Source organism: Aedes albopictus, chromosome 1, assembly GCF_035046485.1.
Source record: "Aedes albopictus strain Foshan chromosome 1, AalbF5, whole genome shotgun sequence".
NCBI classification, from domain to species: Eukaryota; Metazoa; Arthropoda; class Insecta; order Diptera; family Culicidae; genus Aedes; species Aedes albopictus.
This window is the reverse complement of record NC_085136.1, coordinates 307377479-307402084: the sequence shown is the minus strand read 5'-3', so window position 1 is coordinate 307402084 and position 24606 is coordinate 307377479. Positions and strand designations below refer to the sequence as shown.

The following is a 24606-nucleotide window of genomic DNA, read 5'->3' as shown; positions in this document are numbered from 1 at the left end:
TAACGTATATCTATCTATGTAACATAGGAGAAAGTACGACTCGATACAATCGACAAAGACCCACGCGACGAAAAAAGGACTACGATTGGAAACTTGGAACATGGAATTGCAAGTCACTTGGTTTCACAGGAGGTGACAGGATAATCTACGATAAACTACATCCCCGCAACTTCGATATCGTGGCGTTGCAGGAACTTTGTTGAACTGGACAGTAAGCGTGGAAAAGCGGGCATCGAGCGGCTACCTTCTACCAAAGTTGTGGCATCACCATTGGCGTAAATAGGGGGTGGCCAGGGGGGGCCTGGCCCCCTCCAGAATAATCCATTTCGGAAAAAAATCACGCAATTCAGACGAAAAGCAACTTTTTAGTATAAAAATCTATATCAACATGGCCTTGGCCCCCCCTAGAGCTATGACCTAGTTACGCCTATGGGCATCACCAATGAACTGGGAACAGGATTTATAGTGTTGGGCAAGATGTGACAACGTGTGATCGGGTGGCAGCCGATCAACGCAAGGATGTGCATGTTGAGAGTTAAGGGCCATTTCTTCAACTACAGTATAATCAACGTGCATTGTCCACACGAAGTAATGAAGATCTGATGATGAGAAAGAAGCATTCTACGCGCAGTTAGAGCAAACATACGATGGTTTCTTGCCGCGTGACGTGACGTGACGTACTGCAATGCGAAGATTCGGATCACTACCTAGCCACTGTATGCATGCGCTCAAAACTTTCAACAGTTATTATTGTACGTGGATTTGCTTAATGGACCCGACCGTTCGGAACCGCCGTTCATCAGAACGGTCGTTCGAACAGTCGGTGGATCAAACGTCAGAATAATCTGTCAAACTTGATGTCAAATAGGTGGTAAACAATCACAACTGATACATGTTCGTTGAAGTTGGAAAGTAGTTCTTCACAAAATAAGAAATTTAATTACAGTTTCATTATTTGTTAGCCAATATGAATAACGTTATCTTGGAAAATGTACTCCGAAAACAAGCAAGCAGCAACACAAAGTATCATTGCCTCTACGGGCATTACTTCCTGGGGCTATCACGCAGTCAACTTGCCGTTATTTATCGTAAATCGAAGACGACAATTACATCATGGATTTCATCATACGAACGAGAAGGTACAATATCTGCGGTTCAACGGTCCAGAGTGTTTCGGAAGTTCGATGAGTATAAACGTAATTGGATAGTTGACCTTTACCGGAAGTGCCCTATACTGTACTTGGATGAAGCTCGTCATAGGTTTATTAACCATTTTGGTGTACCGATCAGTTCGTCATCAATTTGTAAAATCCTACACGCACACGGAATGTCATGGAAAGCGCTGGAACGTCGAGCTGTTCAAATTCGTGAAGAAGATATCCTTCGTTATTCAAGCGAAATGTCTTGTTTTTCATGGGGATATGAGCAGTTGTTGTTTTTGGATGAAGTTTCATTTGCGAATCGTGAAATGTTACGTGATCGTGGCTATGGGATGGTGGGAAAAAGCTTAATTTATCGTGGCGAGTTCAGGAGACGACCACGAGTATCTACCCTATGCTTTTTGGGCCAAACGGGAATAGTTGAATCGTTTGAAACAGAGGGAACCTTTACGAGACACAAGTTTTTCGAATGTTGTCGAAAAATGGCCCTCTGCAATGGCTCTGTGGAAAACTACCCTGATCGATACTCGGTGTGGATCATAGATGGGGCACGGATTCACTGCGACAAGCATATCATTTTGTACTTAAGATCTTTGGGAATTATTCCGATATTTCTCCCAGCTTACTGTCCTTTCTTTAATCCGATCGAGATCGTCTTTGGCCTAGTTAAGCGATACCTTAAGCGTCACTATGTGGAAGAAGACAAAACACCCTTACCTATTGTGGTAGCATCTGCTCTCACCCAATTCACTCATTACAATTGCTCAAACCTGTTTAGGGAATGCGGTTACTTCCCAAATGGTCGGTTCGATCCATCAGTAAGAAACAATCATTGATCATTTTTGTTTAATGTAAGTCGTAACTCAAGAAAAAACAATAAATAATTAAACATAAGACATTTTAGCAGTTATTGTTAATCCGAAATTTTTATTCGATCTTGCTACTATCATCATTAAATCAAACGACACTTACACTACTAATCGTTAAATATGATCGACGTCGATTGAGTCGGTCACTTTAGATGCAAGTCTGCGGCTGAATTCAACTTCTTCAGGTGGCAAACACGTTTGCATTGCTTCCAAAAGGGATCTTGAGTTGCAAACTTCCGCCTTCAATTCATGCATCTGAATTTGAACCTCAGATACGTATTTTGCCAATGTGTCCACTTTGTCACATAAGTTGGTTACTGTTCCCATCAGGCCATCGTTGACGTTGAAAGCGATCTTCAAACCGTGACGAGTAACTTGGAGCTGACTAGCTTCGGATACTGGTGGTGCTCGGAACAAATGAAGGTAATCATCTGGCGGGGCTTCCATCATCAGTTTGTCGCGATGGTCAGCAGGCTGCGCCAAAATGAAATTAGCCCATTTTTCCCATGATGACCACAATGCAGTGTAATGCGAGTGTTTTTCCTTCAGTTGATTCACACAATCGAAAAGTTCCTCCGACGACGGTGCTCCTGCCCTATCCTTTTCTCCTGGATGCAACAGTTGCTTGTTGACGGCTTCCCACAGAGTGTGATGTAACCGACGTAGAATACTTGAAAATATGTACCTGTATTTCCTTTCCCCGCCAGCTGGTCAGCAATTTGGAGTTGTCTTGTAGCTCGTTTACTGTGTACATCTTTTTTGTCTTTCCGTGCTTCAATAAAACGAATTTGCTTAGATCAGTGACGTCAGGAGAATCTTTGGATGACCATTTTATTTGCTTCTCGGAATCAACCGTATCGACAACAACTTCACGGGAGATGTAATGCTCAACGTTCGCCCAAAGACACTTGAGTATGTCCGACACGGAAGCGCCAAAAATATTTACCGACCGGACGGGATCTGCCAGATGCTGCGTCTTGAAACACCGTACAAACATTACGCCGACGAAGTGGAACTGAGCATTTTTAAACTCGTTGGACGATAAGTTGACTGTGATGTTCATCCGAGATCTGTCCTCAGTGGTCTCACGCGAGGTTGTGCCAATAACATCGTCTTCTTGGGTATCCCCAGATGCTTCATTTTCATGGCTAGAGCGGGTCACATCTTCAGAACTTGGCGATTTTTGATCCAGGAATTCAACGTCCACAAAATCCCATCTGATTCCTCGTTCCTCTCGAAAAATGGCTCATTGCTTTCCTTGCTGGATTCACTCATTCTGCTGTGGAGGAAAATAAATTTGAGCAACTTTGATTAGAACGCTAATTATTTGTTTTATTTACTTACTTTTAGTTGTTACGAATCGCAGTTATAGATAAAATTCGTGCACGGCAAATCACAGGAGGACCGATTGTGTTTGTTGTTGTTTTGACTAAGAGTAAATAAACAGTGGATGCATTACCGAGGGGCATGTAAATGCACTTTGCAATGAATGCGTAAAATTAAAAACTAAATGACTAAAACAAAAATCTTAAAATCTTTGATTTTGTAAAATTTAACTTTCGCAATCGAGGTTTTTATATGTACGTAATATCTAAAATTGCAAAATTAATGCATATTCAGCTTTAGAATATGCAAAAAATCTTTGATGATAGAAAACATTGATTTCTCACTAAACATTGATACTCCCCTCGTAATTCACGGCGATTTCCAATCAGCCCCAAGCAATGTCCCTTGGAATCCATTTTCCAATTAAATTCACAATAAAATTAAGAATGGATGAATAGTTAGTTTTACTATAATTTTTTTCTCAGTGTAACACGTATCACAAACGACGCACACAATAGGGCACTGCACTGTTTTGATTTGGTATGGGATTTTGACGTTTCTTGGCCTTGTTGTTTACAAAATTTCTGTAAGAGTGAAAGAGAAGGAGAGAATTTCATGCAGTGCCCTATTCCGAACCGTGAACTAAAACTTTCTAAGTCCGAACTGTAAACAACAAGGCCACGAAACGTCAAACACTTAGAAAATTTTCCCTTAGCAACCGCAGTATGCAGTGCCCTATGGCCTTCGTGGCCATGGTGGACTAGCTTCAACAATTCAGGCCAAACATGTCTAAAGGTCCAATCTGCAGAAGAGAGGCTCTCTTTGGTTTCCCTCTCTTTCGTTAATATCTCAGCTGTTTATTTGAATTATGATTGTCTCCTTGCATAGAACGATGGTCAAAACAATCGTCTTTTGATTTGTACGGGAAAAGTAGTTGAAAAGTGTACCATTACATTACAATAATGGAAAGAGAAAGTGAACAAAGAGAGCCTCTCAAATGCAGATAGGACCTATTGAAATGTTTGGCCTGAATTATTGATAGAACCGGGAAAAAATTGAATTAGGGGATCCCGTACCACCTTAGCATGGCCCCCCATTCTCTGTAGCATTCATACGGCGCCTCTGGATAATTATCAAGCTCACCCGTCAGTGGGGGGTCCAACAATCACCCACAACCATCGCTGTTAAAGTTATCACGGGGAAACGAAAGAACTCAAAATTAGGTCTTTTTCACTCATCTTGACACCTAAGTAAAACCAGTCAAATTTGAGTTATTTGTGAAAAATCCAATTTTGAGTTATTTCACTCAAACTATAGTTTGCGTTAATTTAACTGTTTTGCAAACAGTAAGCATTGCATTAAAACTACTCAAAATCGAGTCTTTTTTCTGGAGCTAGATTTTTTACCGAATTTTGGAAAATTTCCGTTGTTTTCATAAGAAAATGGGAAAATACGTAATGAAACTAAATATTGTGCTTTTATTAGTTCTCACAAACAAACACATCGAGCAAAATAAATACAATACATTTCGCATATTTTTACACATTTTGTTCACTTTTCACTGTAGTCCGGATCTCAAACGGTGTTCCCGCGGGTGCAGCTTCAGCCTTGGCTCCTGCAGCATGGCACTCGTTATTCATGTCATCATGGAAGTTGCTGTAATGAAGGAAATTTGTGACACATTTACCAATAAGTAATTTCATTTCGTACATTGTATATTCAGTTTCACTTACCGTTGCAATTTCGCCGTTTCAATGTTTCCCCGAATACTCCGATTCTGAGGTTGATCCGTAAGTGTCATTACGCTCGGAAGTTAATGGGTGTCCTGGAAACTATTGAACATTAATTAACACAAATTAAATCATAAACGGGAAACAAATAAATTACCTTCAATGCCTTGCTCGCTTCAGAAGTAAACATGGCGCACGAATAAAATTTTCATCCAAAATTGAGTACTTAATCAAGTCTCGCTTTTGGATACTCTCTTTGGATGGGAAGAAAAACAAATAAAAATGGCTAAACTCCAAAATTACCCAAAAGTCTGGAGCAACATTTGAAAAGGGCCCAAGAGGTCTTGTGTCTTTTTTCTGAAACGCTCTGTAGGGCATAACAGCAGCCCGCCCACGCAAATGAACACCGTTATCCGAAAGATCGATGTTTGCTCTATCTGATAACGGTCTTAGTTTTTGTGAATAAGCTGAGGGGGGCTCAGGAGCGACGTGTGAAGTCATTGTTTACCAATGCTTGTATGCCCTTTTCAAATGTTGCTCCAGAAGTAAGAGTTTTGGGATGACCTACAGTTTGAGCAAAACTTATGTAAAAACAAGAACAGAAAAGTATCCAATTTTGTAGTGTTTCAACAGTACTTCTTTTTGCGTAATTTTTAACTAGATTTTGAGTTCTTTCGTTTCCCCGATCCTTGAAGTGTTGTCAAAATTCCGTCAATCCCATCAGGAAGAGAAGAGTCAAAAATAAGTGTTTTTCAAGTGAACGTCGAAGTGTTTTTTTATTGCGTTTTCCTGGAGAAACTCACGATAAACAAAGAGGTGTAATTACAGTATCCAAAGTGATGATAGCCAGGTCACTGTCGTCGTAACACGTCACGCCTTAAGTCGGGGATTAATTCTTTTTATCGAAGACGAACGGACGGACCCGATATCAGCAGCAGCCACCGTACGTCAATCACCAGTGTTAGTCATAAATTATAACGGGAATTCCATCGCTGCTGGCAAGCGAAAGCAAAACAAAATGCCGTTCCGAAATGTTGCATCCAAATTGGTGCTGATTATTGCTTCGGTTTTGGTTCATCATGCACTGGTAGCCCGGAGTGCGCCTCCGGGAATCGTTCCCGTAGCAGAAGTCCCGACGAATCTTGCCTCGGCTACCGGTGGGGTCGGAAACACGTCCGCCGAGATGCCTCTACTGGATGCAACCAAATTGCCTTTCCTGGCCACTTGCAACGCGGACAAAATATCCGAAAAGCTATGCGAGCAGTACCGCACCCTGGCGACGACGGTATTGACCTACCGGACGGTGGAAGATGTCCTAAAGGTGACACAGGAGAAGATGGATTCGGAAAGCTTCTGCGATAACTTGGTACCAGTGGTGAAGAACAGGAAGGCGAAGCATCCGGAAGTAGTCGAAAATCCACTGGAGAAGAATAACTTCTGCACTTTGTGGTGCGTCAAGATGATGGATGACCTGACGACGTTGGGTGTCAATCCGATTTGCAAGGTGCTGCTGTGGGGATTCCGACAGGAGGTGCTGTCGGAGCAGGAGACCGTCCCGGAGGATCTAGGTAAAAAGGTGGCTGGTGTTGCCGTGCCTCCGCTGCTGGCGCAAAATATTAAGCTTCCCGAGGTGGTAAAGAACGAGGGTAAGTGTGTGCTTTAGATTCCCATGTAAATTTTCATGAAATTATTATGCAATTTCGGTAAACGGAAGCATCAGACGTTCTAAATTAATGTGCGGGGACAAGGGCGTAGCCAGTTTTTCTCTAGAAAAACTAGAGGAATCTTAAGGAGTTTTTGAAAAAAAAATAGATAACTACTTGAAGGAATTCTTAGAGAAACACAGAATCTCAGGATGTATTCCTGAAAGAAACGCAGGACGAATTTCAAAAGGAACTCTTCTGCAACAGCTACAGACAGAGGGTATTCTCGAAGGAATTCATGGATGGATTCGTGAAGAAATCCGTGGATGAACTCCTAAAGATAATTGTGACGAGTTCTTGGAGAATTTCCTGGCTCCTGTAGGCATTCCACTAAAATTATCTTAAGGAATCCCAATACAAATTGCTGGTGGAATTCCTCTGGAAATTCATAAAAATCTTCAGGTGATCCTGAAGCAATTCTTGGGTGCATCACTGGAAAATATGATGGCAGGATTTCTGAAATTTCTGATGTCATTAATAAATTTTTGAAGAGTTCCCAAAGGAACTTCTGAAGGAATCACTAGAGGGCTTTTTGAATCCAACCCTGGAAGAATTCCCAGAGCAATCCCTGAAGACATAATCCCTACATAACCCCCAGGAGGACTTCCTGGAGAAATTTCTGTAGGGATTCCTGCAGCAATGCCTGGAGGAAACCCTGTAGGGAGGAACTACCGGATTAATTGCAGGAGGAATTTCTTAACCTTCCGTAACTCGCGCGGTTGGCCACCACCGTTATCACCACGCTAATGCTGAGTACAAAATGCGAGATTTTTTTCAACGTGTTGTACAAAATACAACAGCGCGGGTCGCTCGAGTGTTAAGAGATTCCTGGAGGAATTTCTGAAAGTAAAAACTGGGTGGAATTTCTGAACAAAATTCTGAAGATATCTTGTGAGAAATTCCAAGAGGAATTTACGAAGGAATCCCTGGAGTGATTTCGGGAATGTTTCCCGGAGAAATCTCTGGAGGATATCCTGGAGGAAGGCCTGGAGGAACTTTTGGACAACTTCCTGGCGAAATCCCTGTCGAAATTTCTCGATACATTCCTGGTGAAATTTTTGGCAGAATTCCTGGAGGAACTCCTGAAAGAATCCTCAGAGAAATTCTGAAAGGAATTCCAGGAGCAGTTTTAGGAAAAATTGCTAAAGAAATTCCTGTAGAAATTCCTAGAGGAATTTCTTGAGGAATTGCTGGTGCAATCCTTAGAGTAATTTCTGTAGGATATTCTGGAGGAATCTTTTGAGAAACATCTTAAGGAATCCCTGGAGAAATTCGTAGAGATGTTCCCGGAGGGATTTCAAAGGGAATCCCTGGGGAAATTCCTGGAGGAAACCCTGAAGGAATTGCTGCATAAATTCCCAGAGGAATTTCTGGAGGCATTCCCAGAGGAGTCCCTAAAACAATTCTATAGGAATGCCTATAGGAACCCCGAGAGCAGTCCCTGGAAAAATCTCAGGTGAAATCTCAAGGGGAATCCCTTGAGAAATTTCTCAGTAAATATTTAGAGGAAACTCTGGATAAATTTCTGGTGGAATTCCTGGAAGAATTTCGGAAGGATCCCTGGAGGATTTCTGGAGAAATTCCTGGAGCAATTGCTGTAGGATATTCTGAAGCAATACTTGGAAGTGTTCCTGGAGGAATTCGTGAAGAAATTCCCGAGATAATTCCTGAAGTCTGGAGGAGTCCATGGGGAATTTTCTGGATGAAATCCTGGAGGAATTCTTGGAGAAATGCCTAGTGATATTCCTGGAGAGATTCCTGAGGGATTCCTTGGTGGAATCCCTGAAAGAATTCCTGGAGGAATCTCTGGAATAATTTTTCCTAAAGGAATGCCTCACAGTGTTCGAAATCGATGATTTTGCGATCAAAATTAAATAACTTTTTTTAGGTTGGTTCTAGAGGTTTGGCGTGTTCTACAAAGTTTTTCTACATGTTAAAAGGCGTCTTCTGATAAAATGTAATTAATTATTAATCCCCCTAGGAGCGAGATAAAATTTTTATGTGCTCAGCGACTCCCCCTTGGGTTTGACGTCTTTGGCAAAGTTGTAGCTCATAATAACAGGGTGGCCAGCGATTATAAGATTTTGAAATCCCGGTTTTTTCCCGGGTTTTTCCCGATATTTTTTTTGTTTTTCCCGGTAGTGATATGTATTAATATAAAACGAAAATCAATCAACCATAATTTGTACATCAATCGTCAAAACATGTATTTCTCAGCAAAAAAAAAACCTTCACTGTGTCTTACGACCTAAATTTTTCAAACGCTCGTCGATCAAGGAAGCCTCCTTCTGCGCCTCTGCTAAAACACGAGCCTTTTTTGCCTCGAGCTCGTGCATAAGGCGCGCAGCATCTCGTTTCCTTTGCGCTTCCTTTTGTGATTCAGTTTTCTCGACCTGTAGACGTTCCTGGAAGGATTTGTAGCGGCTATACGCATTTCTTGCGTAATGAATCATCGATTTGTTGATGGCAATTTCTTTCACTCCTCCGGCTTCCGTTATAGCGTCGTATACCACCCGTTGTGCTACGAGACTTACTTCCACTTGATTGGTCACGAGACATTCTTTATTGATCGAAAACCCCCTTTCCAGGGTGGCATTTCCATGACTGATGATCAGAAGCTTTTGGACGAATGCAGCGAAGTTTGGTAGCTCAGTTGGAGAATTTTTTGTTACGTCCATCCAAAATTCATCAACGCGAGTTTCCTGTCTCCGATAGCTTGCAGCGGAAGCTTTGGTTGCGGGTAATTCAGAAAGTGTTGAAAACTCTTGTTTGACCCGATCTGCTACTGTTCCCGACAAATGGTTTTTCGTAACAAGATGTTCCAAACAGAGATCCAATCGTTTTTTGCACAGATCTGGAGAATCTTCCAAAAACTGTGGATTCAGGCAAGACATATATCTGGTCAGCGGAAAAGAAAGCGGTGATCGTTCAATCATTTTCTCAATGAACCCCTTGAAGAAAGCTTCGAACAGAACAGAACAGAACAGAACGAATTTCTGTTCCGGTAGCTTTCCGTTACTCTTGTTTTCTAGCGATCTGAGTGCGGCTTTTGTGGCAAAGCCGATGTCGACTTTTGCGGATGGCAGGAAGTTATCATCATCGAGGGAGATATCAGTAAGCGCATTGGATTTTCCTTTGAAAGCTTCTGGTTTTAGGGCCTTTCCCATCATCATCCTGAGGAGCTCTGTAAGTTCGTCATACAGAAATGGAGCCATCGGGTCCTCAGACTGAAAATTTTTCAAAAAAGGTTCCACGTTTGCAGCTGTAGCAATGAAGAAACTGAGCTTTGCTTCAAAAAACGGATCATCTATGGCCTCAGCAACAACTTCAAAAACTTTGGATTTTACTACGGCAGGAAAACTTCTCCTGAAATCGGGGCTCGATTCCTTAAGTTTTTTTCTCTTTTTGACTTTTTACAGCTCGTACGTAAGTCTTCAAGAAGGGAAGCATTTCGTTTGCCCTTTTTGCCACGGATTGATTCTCCACCCATCTCACCGCACAAAATTTCAAAGGAAACACATGCGATCCTGTAACAGCAGTGAAATCTGCGCGCCGTAGTGGAACATTTTTGAACAAATTGTGTACAGCAAATAAGAAATCGTCAATTCGCCATTCAGTTTTCTTCATTCCGTTCTTGAAAGCGTTATGGGTAACATGTAATCCACAGCTCCCGATGTTCAGCAAGCTGAAATCTGTGCCTCGAAGTTCTTTCAGCTCCATATTCAAGTTTTGGTGCAGACATAAGTTCACATTCGGACCATCCATAGAAATTTGAATCACCTTCTCGATAAGCTTAGGTCTGGACGAAAAACAATCCTTTAGGCCCTGCAATATGTCTTGTGCTCTCGTTGAAGTTAAGAACACGGAGCCCAGATATCTGCTCGTGACACGCTGGGTTTCTTGGCACCAAAAACGAACACCCACATCGAGCTGCTGGCGCTGAGAGACTTTGTTGAGCGTCTCGTCGAACCCAATTACAAAGTCCTTGCAATTTTCCATCATTTTCAACAAATTTTCCGAAAAGTACGGTGCCAAGCCATGGGTAATTAGATAACTTATCTTTGTCCGACCTAGCTCGAGCTTTGAAGCAATTTCACTGTCTGGGAACATCAAAGAAAACAAACTGACCTGCTCTCCGGAACCTCGATATGAGTTATGATTCATGACTGTTTGCAGAGCCCACAAAATTTCAGCAGGTAACTTTGTCGCTCAGAATATATTTGTTCATCAGTCCTGTTGAACCGGTAGTGGACACATGATCCTTTTTGATCGTTTTGCTGGTATACGGAATAGGATCCAATGCGGCGCTTGAAGTGTTGTCTGAAATAATATTTAAAGAATATTGTTCAGTATGAAGCGTATACGCGAGCACTGTCGTACTTCACCATGAAAAGCTAATTGCGGAAAGACTTACCAGCCAACGGTGCTTTGCTACCACTAGCAATAGCAAACGAACTCACTGGTACAACCGTTCGCCGAATGTTCGCTTCTTGTTGATGCCTCTTGCCTTTTTCATGACTCGAAAAGGCGACTTTCCCCATGGTATCGATCTTGAACGATTTATTGCACCAGACACATTTGGCTGATTTTTTATCCTGGTTATCAGCAGCACACCACGGAAATAACTCCTTGTATTTTGCAGAAAATGTCGTGCACATTGTGAATTCGCGATGGAGCTTAATTTGTAAAAATAAAAAGCACTGATTGAATGCAGCGAAAACAAAAACACTTTTACTGCTCACCTCTTGTTTATCAAATAACGGTATGCCTACGTACATCCAAACAACATAATGAAATCTGTTCCCGTCTCGCTTTCGTTGACACAAATAAGCTCGCTCATTCAACAGTTTGTTAATCTCGCACCCCGATGTGTTTGATTGAATAGGTGCGACGTGACACACTAGCCAGCTCTTTCATTAGCCACAAACTGCTTGCTGCGCGCATAAGAACGAGTGAATAAATCTACCGCCACCGAGCCTCGAATCGAGCACATGATCGTAGTGTTGTCAACAAGGAAGCAGACAGGAACAAATGGAAATGGAACTGTCAAAAAAGGGGGTTTGCTTTCAAGTCGAAAGTTTCTTTTGGCCGAATTAGTTTAAAATAACATGAGCAAATGGGTCGCTTTTTTTTACAAAACTTCCTGCCTTCTGAGATGACATCATCTCTACAAACGCTAAAATTTCCCGGTGGTCATTGAAATTCCCGCATATTTCCCGGTTTTTTCCCGGTGAATTTCAATTCCCTACTTTTTCCCGGTTTTCCCGGTTCGCTGGTCACCCTGTAATAAGAGAAAAAACTTCGTAGAACATGTCAAAGCTCCACCTCTTACGGTTTTAGAGATATGGAGCGTTTTGTGCGAAGTACCCCTAAAACTAGTTTTTTCAGTGTAGCTTTAACAGATAACATCCTACAGTTTTGTGACCTTCTACAAACTTGTTCGGGACGTCAAAATACATATTTCTTCCGAAGATGTTAAGTCATTATATCTTAAAACAAAAAAGTTATAGGCAAATTTATCATATTTTAAGGTGTACTTTCACCTTAAGTAACTATTTCCGGCGCAAAATGGCGCAGATGGCTCAGTCGGTAGGTGAAAGATTAGACTTTTTACTATCTCTTGAGGGTGGAAACCCTCGTGGGCAATAGTGGGAAAGATGCTTTAAATACATGGCAAAAACTTATTATTTTGCCTGAAATACAAGAAAAATAAATACAAATTATAATTTAGAAGTCCGCACTAATTTTTACTGCATTGTATAATTTCCGGAAATATTTTACAACTTTTTTGAGCATTGTGTTTGCCAAACAGAATATTTTTTGATGATTTTGAATTCATATTGTTAACTATCAGATGGTCAGGCAATTTCTGATAAAGTTACTTTAAAATAACTGTTTGAAGTTTTTTTTCGAGGCAATATTCAAGTTATGTAGCGCTAGGAATATGAAAGTGGAAATATTATACAGTTCAAGATGTGCATCAAAACACAGAGTAGATTTTAGAGTAGGGTGTGCCAAGAAATAATGCGATAGTTTTTTTTAACATTATTTTTAATCTCTGGACGTTAACCAATTACATGTTTTGACGTACCATCGTTAGTTACTTGTAATTTTTTTCATGTTTTTAACAGTACTTTTCACAAACATCGGGTTGAAAATAACACATTTGATAAAAACGATTTGCTTCATTTTCATCAGAAAACCGTCAAAATGTGAATTGAAGAGTGCGAAATTACAACTATCTTAATTGTGTTTTTAAATTTTGGAAAATTTATTGATTTTTTAATTGTATACAAAAGAGCACCTTTTTCTGAGCCACTATACTTTTTTTTCAGATTTTTAGAAATTTATTTCGGTACTTGAAATTAACTTCAAAGAGATTTTTTGATCACCTTTTGACAGCTGATCAACTAACTGCTTGACAGCTCCGCCCAATACAAAATGCGACAAGGAGAGATTCGACAAAACGCTCCCATACAAACTTGAAATTGATTTTTAAATAGGGTCCCGGGCACTAAAATTAATAAAAATTTGGTTTTCGGCTCAGTTTAGCATGCAGATTCAGAATATGGAAGTGTCTTAACATCGCTAAAGAAGCCAGTTAGAACTGCGAAGGTATTTATCAAAACGCATTCACTATTCTAACCATTATAGCCATTCAATTTTATGACTATTGGATAGGTAGCCAATCGTTTGAGCATATGTTGTCATGAGTTTGAAGAAATTCAATACTTTTATTTAGATCTAGCTTTAGTTATAACACTCGGATTATATCAATATTTTCTACTGATTTTTAAATTTTTACTGATAAAAACTCACTGTTTTCTGCAAAAACGTTGTAAATATTATGCCGGAAGTAACGCAGTGCATCACAAATTCGTGTGGACTTCTAAATTATAATTTGTATTTATATTTCTTGTTTTACAGGCAAAATAACAAGTTTTTGCCATGTATTTAAAGCACCTTTCCCACTGTTGCCCACGAGGGTTTCCACCCTCAAGAGATAGTAAAAAATCTAATCTTTCACTTACCGACTGAGCCATCTGCGCCATTTTGCGCCGGAAATAGTTACTTAAGGTGAAAGTACACCTTAAAATATGACAAATTTGCCTATAACTTTTTTGTTTTAAGATATAATGACTTAATATCTTCGGAAGAAATGTGTATTTTGACGTCCCGAACAAGTTTGTAGAAGGTCACAAAACTGTAGGATGTTATCTGTTAAAGCTACACTGAAAAAACTAGTTTTAGGGGTACTTCGCACAAAACGCTCCATATCTCTAAAACCGTAAGAGGTGGAGCTTTGACATGTTCTACGAAGCTTTTTCTTTTATTATAAGCTACAACTTTGCCGAAGACGTCAAACCTCCAAAAAATTTTTTTGAAAAAATAAAATTTTTATCTCGCTTCTAGGGGGATTAATCACACTAGTTTACAGCATTTTTGAACTCGGTAAGCTGATGATCATTTTTGGTGTAGAATCATGCCCTGAGTTCGAAAACGCGAAAGAAAAAAATTACAGTAGAGTGGAAATTTTTTCGGCTTTCCATACAAGGTTGATGATTTGAAATCGATTTTTGTTCTATTTTTAAGCAAAGTCGCTCACTTCAAACATCTCATTCTCCCTAATCAATGCTCCGATTGAGCTGAAATTTTTACTGTAACTCGTCTACATATGATATGTCAAATAAACGTCGAGAAAGAATTTTTAAGTTGGTTTTTTCATATTGAAAAAAATACATTTCTTCAAAAAATTTTGAAAATTTTGCTAAAATTTAAGAAGATCGTCCTTAAAACTCGTAAATATCTTGGATTTCATCAATCTGATGTAAAAACTGTATTCAGATGATCGAATAGTAATGTATTAAGCTTTTAATTTATGGAAAAAGATTTAAAATTGGTTGAACAAAACGCAATATATTTGAATTTTAGTAAATTACATATTTTTAAAAGTTGCAAAACTCGATATTGAGCTAAAACTCAAAAACTGATCTACTTAAAATTTTTTAAAGGTCGGTTTCGAAATCAGCACTAAATTGTGCTTCAAAAATTTTGGTCGTTGACAGAAGTTCACGACTTTCGTTTTATTTTGTAAACTTGTGTCATTAATTACATTTTATCAGAAGACGCCTTTTAACATGCAGAAAAACTTTGTAGAACACGCCAAACCTCTAGAACCAACCTAAAAAAAGTTATTTAATTTTGATCGCAAAATCATCGATTTCGAACACTGTGCCTGAATAAATTCCAGGAGGAATTCCTGGTGAAATAGCGGTAGACATTCTGACGAAAATCCTGGATAAATTAACAAAGGAAATCCTTGGGTAATTCCTAAGGGAATTCTTGAAGGATTTCTTGGAGAAATTCCTGGAGGAGTCCATGGAGAATTTCCTCGATGCAGTCCTGGAGAAATACCTAGAGATATTCCTGGAGGAATCCCTGGCAGATTCACTGGAGGAATCCCTGGAGAAATTCCTTGAGGAATCTCTGGAAGAATTCTTGGATAAATCCGAGAGAAATTCCTGGATAAATTCCAGGTGAAATTGCTGGGGTATTTGCTGTAGGAATCCCTGGACGATTTTCTGGAGAAATTCCTGGAGAAGCTGCTGTAGGTATTTCGAAAAAAAAATCAGGATAAATTTATGAAGGAGTTTGCTGCAGGAGTTCTTAAAGGAATTCCTGGAGGAGTCTCTTGTAGAATTGCTGAATGAAATCTTGGTGGATTGATTGGAGGAATTCGTGGACGAACAATGAACAGAGAAATATCTGAAGGAATCTCTATAGAAATCCCTGGAAGAATTTCAGGAGGAATTTATGGATTTCTTAAGAAATCCCTGACCGAATATCTAGAGGTATTTTTGGAAGAATTCCCGGTGGAATTTCAGGAGGAATTCCTTAAGGAATGCCTGTAGAAATTTCTGCAGGAATCTTTACAGGAACTCCTGGAGGAATCTCTAGTGAAAATATTGTAGAAATCTCTGGAGGATTTTTTTTGAGGGATCTCTAGATAAATTTCTGTAGGAATCCGTGTAGAAATTCTGGAAATAATCTTAAAAGAATCCCTGCAGGTATTCCCAGAGAAATTCCTGGAATAACTCCCGAAGGAATTTTTGAAGGAAGCCCTTGATGAATTCCTGGAGGAATCCCTAGACGAATCCTAGGAGGAATTTCCCAGGATGAATTCCCGATGAAATTCAAGGACGAGTTTCTGAAGAAATTCTAGGAGAAAGTACTGAAGAAATCCCAGAAACAATTCTTGGAGAAATCCTGAAAAAAATCTAAGTAGATTTCGTGGAGGAATGCCTGTAGCAGTTCCTGAAGGAATTCATGGAGAAACCCCAGAAGAAATCCTGGAAGCAATCCCAAAAGGAATTTCTAAGTTAATCACTAAACAGTTCCTGGAGGAAGTCGCGGATTAATTCATGGAGGAGTTTTAGAAAGAATAACAGGAATAATTCCCGAAAAAATCCCAAGAAAAGTTCCTGAATCCTTGGAGAAATTTTTAAAATAACCTCTGGAGTTGTTCCTGAAAGAATTTAGTAACATCTGGTTGAATTTTTGGAAGAATCCTTGGATGGACTCCTTAAGGATTTTAGTACAAAATTGCTAAGGAATTTCTTTATTATTTTTTGAATAATCTCTAGTAAAATCTTCTGAAAGAATTCCTGGAAAAAAATACTACAGAAATACTTCGACTAATTCCAGATGAAATTATTGGAGCAATCTCTAGCGGAATTTTTAAAGGAATATATGGAAAAATCACTTGAAAATCTGAAGAAATACCTGCATAATTACCTAAAAGGCCATTACCCCTCCTTGATATTCGGCTTTGGATTGATTTGCGCTCTTATTGCCCCTCCAAATGCTGCAAAATGAAAATGAGAATTACCTAAAAGGATACTTGGTCAAATTCATATGGGAATCCTCGAAGAGAAAGCACTGGAACAATCACTGGAGCAACACTCTGAAGATATAAGAAATTCCCGAAGCAATGAATAATTTTCGGAGGAATGTCTGAAGGAAACTATGGAAAAATTCATGGAGGAACTCGTCAATGCATCCTTGCAGAAGTATTTTTTTTTTAATTTCTGAATGAAATGAGCCGTGGGAGAAATTATTGAAGCATTTTTGGAACAAGCCCTGAAGCAACCACTATTGGAACCCTCTAACGTCCATGGAGAAATTCACGAAGGAGAAATTCCTGGAGAAGTCCCTTGAGGAATTCCTGAAGAAACGCCATGCCCCCCCCCCCCCACAACCCCTCTGGCTTCGGCCTTAGCGGGGACAAGATCAGTTGATATTTTACTCAGATTTCTCTGGCAATTATTGCCTGGAATCCTCCAACAGCGTTTAGAACGGCACGAGAGTGTATGCTTATTTTATCTATGGTGTCCCAGATTACCTTTAGCAATTGTCATACTTTATGTTATGCCACATTGTATTATACATTTCAGAATCCCCAGTCGAAACCAAACCGGAGGAACCAGTTGCATCTCAGCCCAACATCACTGACCCGAAAAAGATCATACAAGAACCAACGCTCCCCAAGTCCATCAGTGGTGCTGCTGATACAAAAGAATCTGCGTCGGATACAGCTGTTGCCAAAGCTCCCTTAAACCCTGCTGTTGCGGAGCAACTCAATCCTACGACTGCCAAGGGAGCCACTACGGTCGCCAGCAAAGTTCAGCAAAAGCCTACCCCAGGGGCGGCGGATGAAGCGACTGTCGACGAAGATAACCAGCAGTTGGATGATACCGATGCGCAGAATGAGGACAACATAATCGCAAACAACAATGACGGAAATGCGGGCCTCAACGGTGGGGAGAATACCGATGAAATGTACGACGATGATGAACTTCCACAGCAGCCGGCTGTTCCCAAAGAAAGTCAGGTCAAAGAAGAACGGGACCCGATTGACGAGGAGCAGAGGGATACGGACTTCAGTGTGGAACAACCGGCCGCTGCAGCGGCGGTGCAAATCGAGCGAGTTGATCCGTTCTTCGATCAGGATGACTCCAATTTCTTTTCGTACTTTATGTTCATGATGTTCGCCTGTATCGCGTGCTACGTGGCGTATCACAACAAATCCAAACTGATGGCCCTGCTGGTGGAAGGTCGAAGAAGTAACTCTGGCCGGGGTGGATTCAGCAAGGGGCGGAAACACACGGCAGCCTACCGAAAGCTGGACTCGAACCTGGAGGAAGCCATTACGTCCAACGCGTCGGCGAGCAGCCGATCGACGAGTCAGATAATCTACTAGAGAGATTGAGGTGAGGGTCAATAAGCGAGAAGAATGGAGATTCTTTCAATTGTGTTTGCCGGTCAAACGGTTCACATAAAAATCGATTTCATCTAAGTAGAATCACCAATAAACTATTGTTCACGTGCAATCGTCATGACTAGCTTCGGCTATCGGTACCTACCTAACCTACCTACACATCCTCATTTAGACATTTAGCACCTCTTCAGTTGCACACATTTTTTTTTTGAGAAGATTTAAGTAAACGCCGCCCTTGAAACGCCTTGGCATTCGAATAAAAAAAAAACAAAAACGCGAAGCAAAACTACATTAAAAGCAAATGAAAACAATATCACTGAAAAAAAACACATATGAGACATAGGTACTATATAGAAACATAGCGATACATGTAGTTTTTTTTTCTCGTGTGGAATGCTCGGCAGCTGCTTAACCTTGCCGTAAGCTGCTTATTCTGCTGATGCTAAGAGAGGAAGAAAGATAATAATAAACTATAAGCAAGCATAGATTTAAAAGCACGTGAAGAATAAAATGTATTCAGTGAGAGTTCTTCGGCTGGAAAGCAACCGTGTACATAGTAATAGAGAAACAAAACAGTCAAAAAATGCTTCACACATAGATCTACACTACACTTTCGAACCCGGAACCCGGTTATAAAAACAAATAGAATCACAGTAGAAACATCTGAGCTGACTGTTAGGCTCTGTTTTCGTTTCTCCTTGATCACAGAAAACCGCGAACCGATTTTCGAATTTATTCATTGAACATGTGAAATTTTAGGTTAACGAAAGACAACTAGGAATGTAAAATTTTTACGTAATAAAAAGAAAAAAAAATAGATTGATGCATATCTCTGATTTGTTCCGAAACGAAAATCCTCAACAGATATGCGAAGCTTTGATTACCTAGTTTATTTTGTTGATTGAAAAGCGGGAACGATACTTCAATTAACAATAATTGACTTTGTCATAAACACCTTAGCCCGCTAACGGACTTTGGTGTCTTGCAATTCAAATCTTCAAACAAGCAGTTCCAGAAAAGCACAGCACTACTTTCTACGCTACTACCATTACATTCTCGTCCGGAACAGCTACAAATCAACTCAACCATGGACAAACAATTGTAGGAGAATGGGAATCCATACAAATTCCTCTAAATTAATATGTAAAGTTGTACAGTTACCACCAAGATATGCAATTTTAGTGAATGGAAATGAGAATGCAGTTCCAATTACACCAGGCCTGCCCAACCTTTAACGATCGCGGGCCATAGTTTACACTCCACACCAGTTGACGGGCCAGAATTGAGATTTTATAATCCATACGTTTTCTTGAAACTTATCTGAGCATTTCTTGCCAAGGCTATGGCTAATTCCTATATATCCAAATTCGTGCAAATTCTCGAAGAATTTTGGAGTTTGTGACGATATTGTAAAAAATTGTGATCATAAACGAAGATTCGTATTTTTGTGTTGTCCCAGAACTTGCCGGAATTTTGAGATTATAGCCACATAAATAAAATCTCAAAAATACACAAGAATTGTTATTGAATCATCTATGAATTTTAAGATTTTTTTTTTCATTCCGCTGTTGGAGAAAATTAAGCCATTGCGCACAATAAGCTGAAGTTTTGAACCGCAATTCTGAAAATGAGTAGAATTACTCTGAGGTTACGCTGACATGTTTGTTTTTTAAATTGCAATGTCAGCCAGAATTCTCAAAATTTTGCAAACTTTTCAAAGTTCATTGTGAAAATTTGAGGCCTCTCCTGGCCGAAATTCTTACCGAACTCAAAATAACTGATTGAAAATCTTTGAAAATTACCCTAAAAATATATGTCAAACTTGTTTTTAAAATGTAATTCATTGGAAAAAGGGAAACATTCAAAATTATTGCTCCACCGGCCAAAAGTCATAACTTTTCTTCATTCGTGCCGCGGGCCGCACGTACGTTGGGCAGCCCTGAATTACACAATTTATTAACCGTGACATTAGGCATTGTCGCAATAATAATGGAAATACCTACCAACAATCCGCGGAAAACAGAATTTTGTATTGCTTCGGCATAAATTTCCGGGAGATGTGGATGATGTACCTCCACCAAAAGTACCAGCTTTTGTCTCTTATTGTAGAAAGCTAAATGAAGCTTTCGTCATTGGTTGTGACGCAAATGCTCATCCAACTACATATCAGGCCAAACATTTCAAAAGGTCCTATCTGCATTTGAGAGGCTCTCTTTGTTCACTTTCTCTTTCAACTGTTGCAATGTAATGTTACACTTTTCAACTACTTTTGCAGTACAAATCGAAAGACGATTGTTTTGACCATCGTTCTATGCAAGGAGACAATCATAATTCAAATAAACAGCTGAGATATTAACGAAAGAGAGGGAAACCAAAGAGAGCCTCTCTTCTGCAGATTGGACCTTTAGACATGTTTGGCCTGATATGTATATGGGCTAGTGCGTACATGAATAGTAGAGGAGGACACCTCATTTCAAGAAATAAAATCGATGTATGCAACAGAGGCGATGAACCTACCTATACAAATACTAGGTATTAGGAAGGAAGTTTTAGATTTGACAACCGAGAAAATCAAAAATGTGCATGTGTCAGAGGATTATCTGATCACTAGCATGAGCCTCTGTACGAATTTGCCCAGTCCTGCTCACTCCCATAGAAAATTTGAAAACACCGCGCACAGTAAAAGTCACATTTGACTTTTACTGTGCGAACTGTTTTCAAATTTTCGGTAGGAGTGAGCAGTACGCCAGATTCGTGCAGAGGCTCATATACCACAGACAAACAGACGTCTTACTCTACTCACTTCTCATCGTTACCTTTTTTGACGGTAAATATTTTGTAGTTCGCAAATCGCTCGGTCACGGCGCTTGCATCGTTTTTGTTCCTGTTTGACGTTTGCTCAGTACCGCCACCTACTGAGTGGTTCGCGTATCACAGGCTGAATAGTATTGGGCGATTATGTTTTCGTGACGATGATTTTATAAGAAATCCTAGAAAGACATACTGGGAGATTTATATGTACCTCGGAACTTTTATCGGGAATGAATAACTTCACTTTCACTGACATTCCACATTCTCGTAATGACCTCGAAGAAAGCGCTTCGACACTTTCTAGCATAATTAAACAGGCTTTTCATAACAGTTGTGCACCAAAGAAACGATCCTCGAATAGAGATGTTCTTTGCTGGAATAGTGACCTGCAAAAACTGAGACAGAAAACCCGGAAGTCCTACAACCGCCGCGGCGGTCTAATAGAACACAATTCTAATTCTAAGGTCGCCAAATAGGATAAATTGGAGGCACACATGTGAAAACATTGTAAGTACATACTCCGATTTTTGCTATTTAGATTGCAAAATGTCCTAGCTAAAGATCATTCAGTTGTTGAAGGAATTCTGAAAAAATAAGATGACTTTTTTAAGAAGCACTTCGAAGAAATCTTAGAAATAATCATGAAAATACACTTTCCGTGTTCTATTATTGCTTTCACTAAAGACCAGAATACGTCAGTATCGCAAACTGAGGCCAGTGAAACCAGGAGATACTGTATTATAATATTATTATATTATATTATATTCATGAAGATGATGAATCAACTGTGCTAGAAGATGCAAGGAGTAGGCCGATCAAATGGGCGATTGACTCTTTTGAGAACCCTTAAAAGTGCCAGGTAGGGATGGTATTTTTCCTGTACCACTGCAGAAGGCTAAAGAAATCTTATCACATATTTTAACCAAGTTTTTCCGATTAGGCTTATCCTTAAGCCATACCCCTACAGCTTGGAGAGATGTGCGAGTCACTTTTATTCCAAAGGCAAATCACCAGTTTATCGTCCATTATGTTGAAAATCATGGAAACAAATATTAGGCGAGAATATCAAATTGTCATATTTAACAAAAAGCTTATTGTGTCGAAATCAATTCGCATATCAAGAGGGCAAATCTTCGGTAACATCATGTAGTTGATAATCTCCTCAAAAAACTGGAAGCACAATCGAAGCCTTGTAATTGGCTTTGCTGATGATAATCATACTAGTTCGTGGTAAATATGACAACGTTATTGTTGAGAACCACTGGATTGGCGCTCATGCTCTCGTCGTTCTGCGTGCTCACCGATAGCATTTCGTTACGCATCGGTCGATGCACAATCGCAGAGATTAATTAGAAGTAATGTAGCCTGCGTGTCGTCTACGTGTCTGTAGGGATTGAGAGGGATACAGAGAAAGCGAGAAACAGGGCATATAGCTTTAGCAGCGGTGATGCGCCATCTGAAAAACAAAGCAAACGATCATGATGAAATAAAACGTCAGTCTTGTAAAGTATTTTGCACGAGTAAGTTGGATTACTCGTCGGGTGCATCCCTGGTGATAAGATCCGACCGATTGAATTGATTGAATTGGATCGGAATTGCCACACGCTCGTTCAAAACTACTCTAAAGAGAGTCGTTTTCGACTCACTTCGATACAAAGTGCATCAGCTCATTTTAGAGTAAATCGAAGTTACTCACTTTTGAGTAACTGTAAGATTTTCCAAAATTAGAGTAGTTTTTAACTCACTTTCATAATTTCAATAAAAGCAAAAGTGAGTTAAAAACTACTCATTTTTTATTATTTTTAGATGGCATTTTATATTTTAATTTATTATAAAACAAATACACAAGCAAGTAAACAACATAGATAATTTATTTATTTCTCCATTTAATATAGAGTGTACAGTTTTCAATTAAAAAAATAAATATTATCCGTTGCAAGAAAATAGAGAGCGAAAATGGTGCAAAATCGCTAATAGACCTCCGCTCGTACGTTTAATCGTTCTGGTGTTTTTTACAATAAGTGCGCGAATGGGCCAAAGAATACTGCGCCGAAAACACCAACACGATTTACCGTACTGGCGGAGGTATACGAGCACTTGCGCTCAAAAATTTTCGCGCAACGCATAATAAAATATCCAGGTAAAGGTAAATCCTCTCCGCGGTCGGGTTGACTGCTTCGACTTCACCCTGACTTTGATTATTGAGGGTTCCATCTAGTGCGTTTTGGCCAGAGCAGATTCTTTGGAGGGGGACACGGGGACACCCATAGGGCGACTTTCGGGGCTCTTTCATCCGAGGTTCCATTTGGCAGTAATCGAGGCAAATTTAATTTCCTTAATATCGATATTCCTTGTCATCGACAATCCTTTCCGTCTCATGGAGACACCTTCTTTCATCACGAACGAGTTCCTGAAAAAAATATCAACATCGGCACAATTATGCTATTATTCCACAGGTATGTCAATCTAAGAAACTTACCAGATTCATTTCCAAACATTTTTCCGCATGAAACTATCACAAAATTATAGTTTTTTTTATGTTGATTTTATGACCGGACCGAGGTCCGGACTTAGCTTGTTTTTTTTTGCAAGTTTTTGACGGTTAAAAGTGAGTTCTTTTCTGATGCCGATACTCAAAAGTGAGTAAATCACTGATTTTCCCATGAGAGAGTAGAAAACTACTCTCTTCATGAAAATGAAGTTACTCACTTTTGACAGTTATTGTCAAAGTACAAAAGTGAGTAAAAAACTACTCTCCTGAGAGTAGTTTTCAACGAGCGTGCATGGTGTCCTTCCGGACACGACAATGGCACAGCCGGTAGGTAAGCTCCCAAAGAAAGGTTTTAGTAAGAGTATTTTTTTGTGTTGTCGATGTGCAGAAGCAGCTGGAGCAGGTAAACCATAGTGTATGGATTTCGGTTTTGTTTACTGGAAGAGCAAGCGACGTGCGGCCGCTGCGGGGTTGTTTTTTATGGTACTTCTTGGAGCAGTCTCGTTGGCTTTTGGATCTTGGATGTGCAAAAACGAAAAATTAAAGAGTCGTGTTTTGATGTTTTTTGCAACTGCGTTGAGCGACTTCATATGCAGGGGCGGATTGTATACATTGATTCAGTTGCAGGTTGAGAAAACGTGAGTTTTTTTAAGTTTTTTTGTTTCTCTGCTGAGATGTGCAATTTTTGCTTCCCGCTCGGAAATTTCAACTAGATATCTAACAGATATCTGCTGGACAAAATAAAATATCTAGCAGCCATATGGGCATCTAATACAAGTCTCTTAAATTTTAAGTTAGATATGGTGAATGTGCGGATATCAGAAGTGAAATTACATATATTATTCTGGCCCTGTAATTCTTTTGACAAGTCAATACTAATTTCATTGCTGGATTAGGTCCATTTATCAGCGATATTATTGAAAGGGTTGATGAAAGGAAAAGTGCAAAAAGGGTCAACAGTAAACTGCAATGAGAACAGGTAAAGTAGAAAGTGTTTACATGGCAAAGTAAGGCACAATGAAAAGCGAATTCCCCCGAGAGGGTAAGCCGAAACAAAAAGCGAATTCCCCCGAGAGGGTAAGCCGAAACAAAAAGCGAATTCCCCCGAGAGGGTAAGCTAGGCAAATTCCCCCGAGAGGGTAGCCGAAATAGAAAGCGAATTCCCCCGAGAGGGTAAGCTAGGCAAATTCCCCCGAGAGGGTAGCCGAAATATAAAGCGAATTCCTCCGAGAGGGTAA

The 24606-nt window shown here is 39.9% G+C and overlaps 2 protein-coding genes across 2 annotated transcripts; one reads left to right on the top strand and one right to left on the bottom strand.

Moving 5' to 3' along the window:
* Nucleotides 1–5766: 5766 nt before the first annotated feature.
* Nucleotides 5767–18733, top strand: LOC109408281 (keratinocyte-associated transmembrane protein 2). The gene is made up of 2 exons (XM_029877944.2): nt 5767–6731; nt 17243–18733. Exons 1-2 carry the CDS (start codon nt 6104–6106, stop codon nt 18046–18048), a joined length of 1434 nt encoding a protein of 477 aa, XP_029733804.2. The 5' UTR covers nt 5767–6103; the 3' UTR covers nt 18049–18733.
* LOC134287664 (uncharacterized) lies at nt 9776–12009 on the bottom strand. The gene is made up of 3 exons (XM_062850059.1): nt 11531–12009; nt 11203–11464; nt 9776–11108 (listed from the first exon to the last, which is right to left on the bottom strand). The coding sequence occupies exons 1-3, from the start codon at nt 11564–11566 to the stop codon at nt 10978–10980; spliced, it is 429 nt and encodes a 142-aa protein (XP_062706043.1). The 5' UTR covers nt 11567–12009; the 3' UTR covers nt 9776–10977.
* Nucleotides 18734–24606: the final 5873 nt, after the last annotated feature.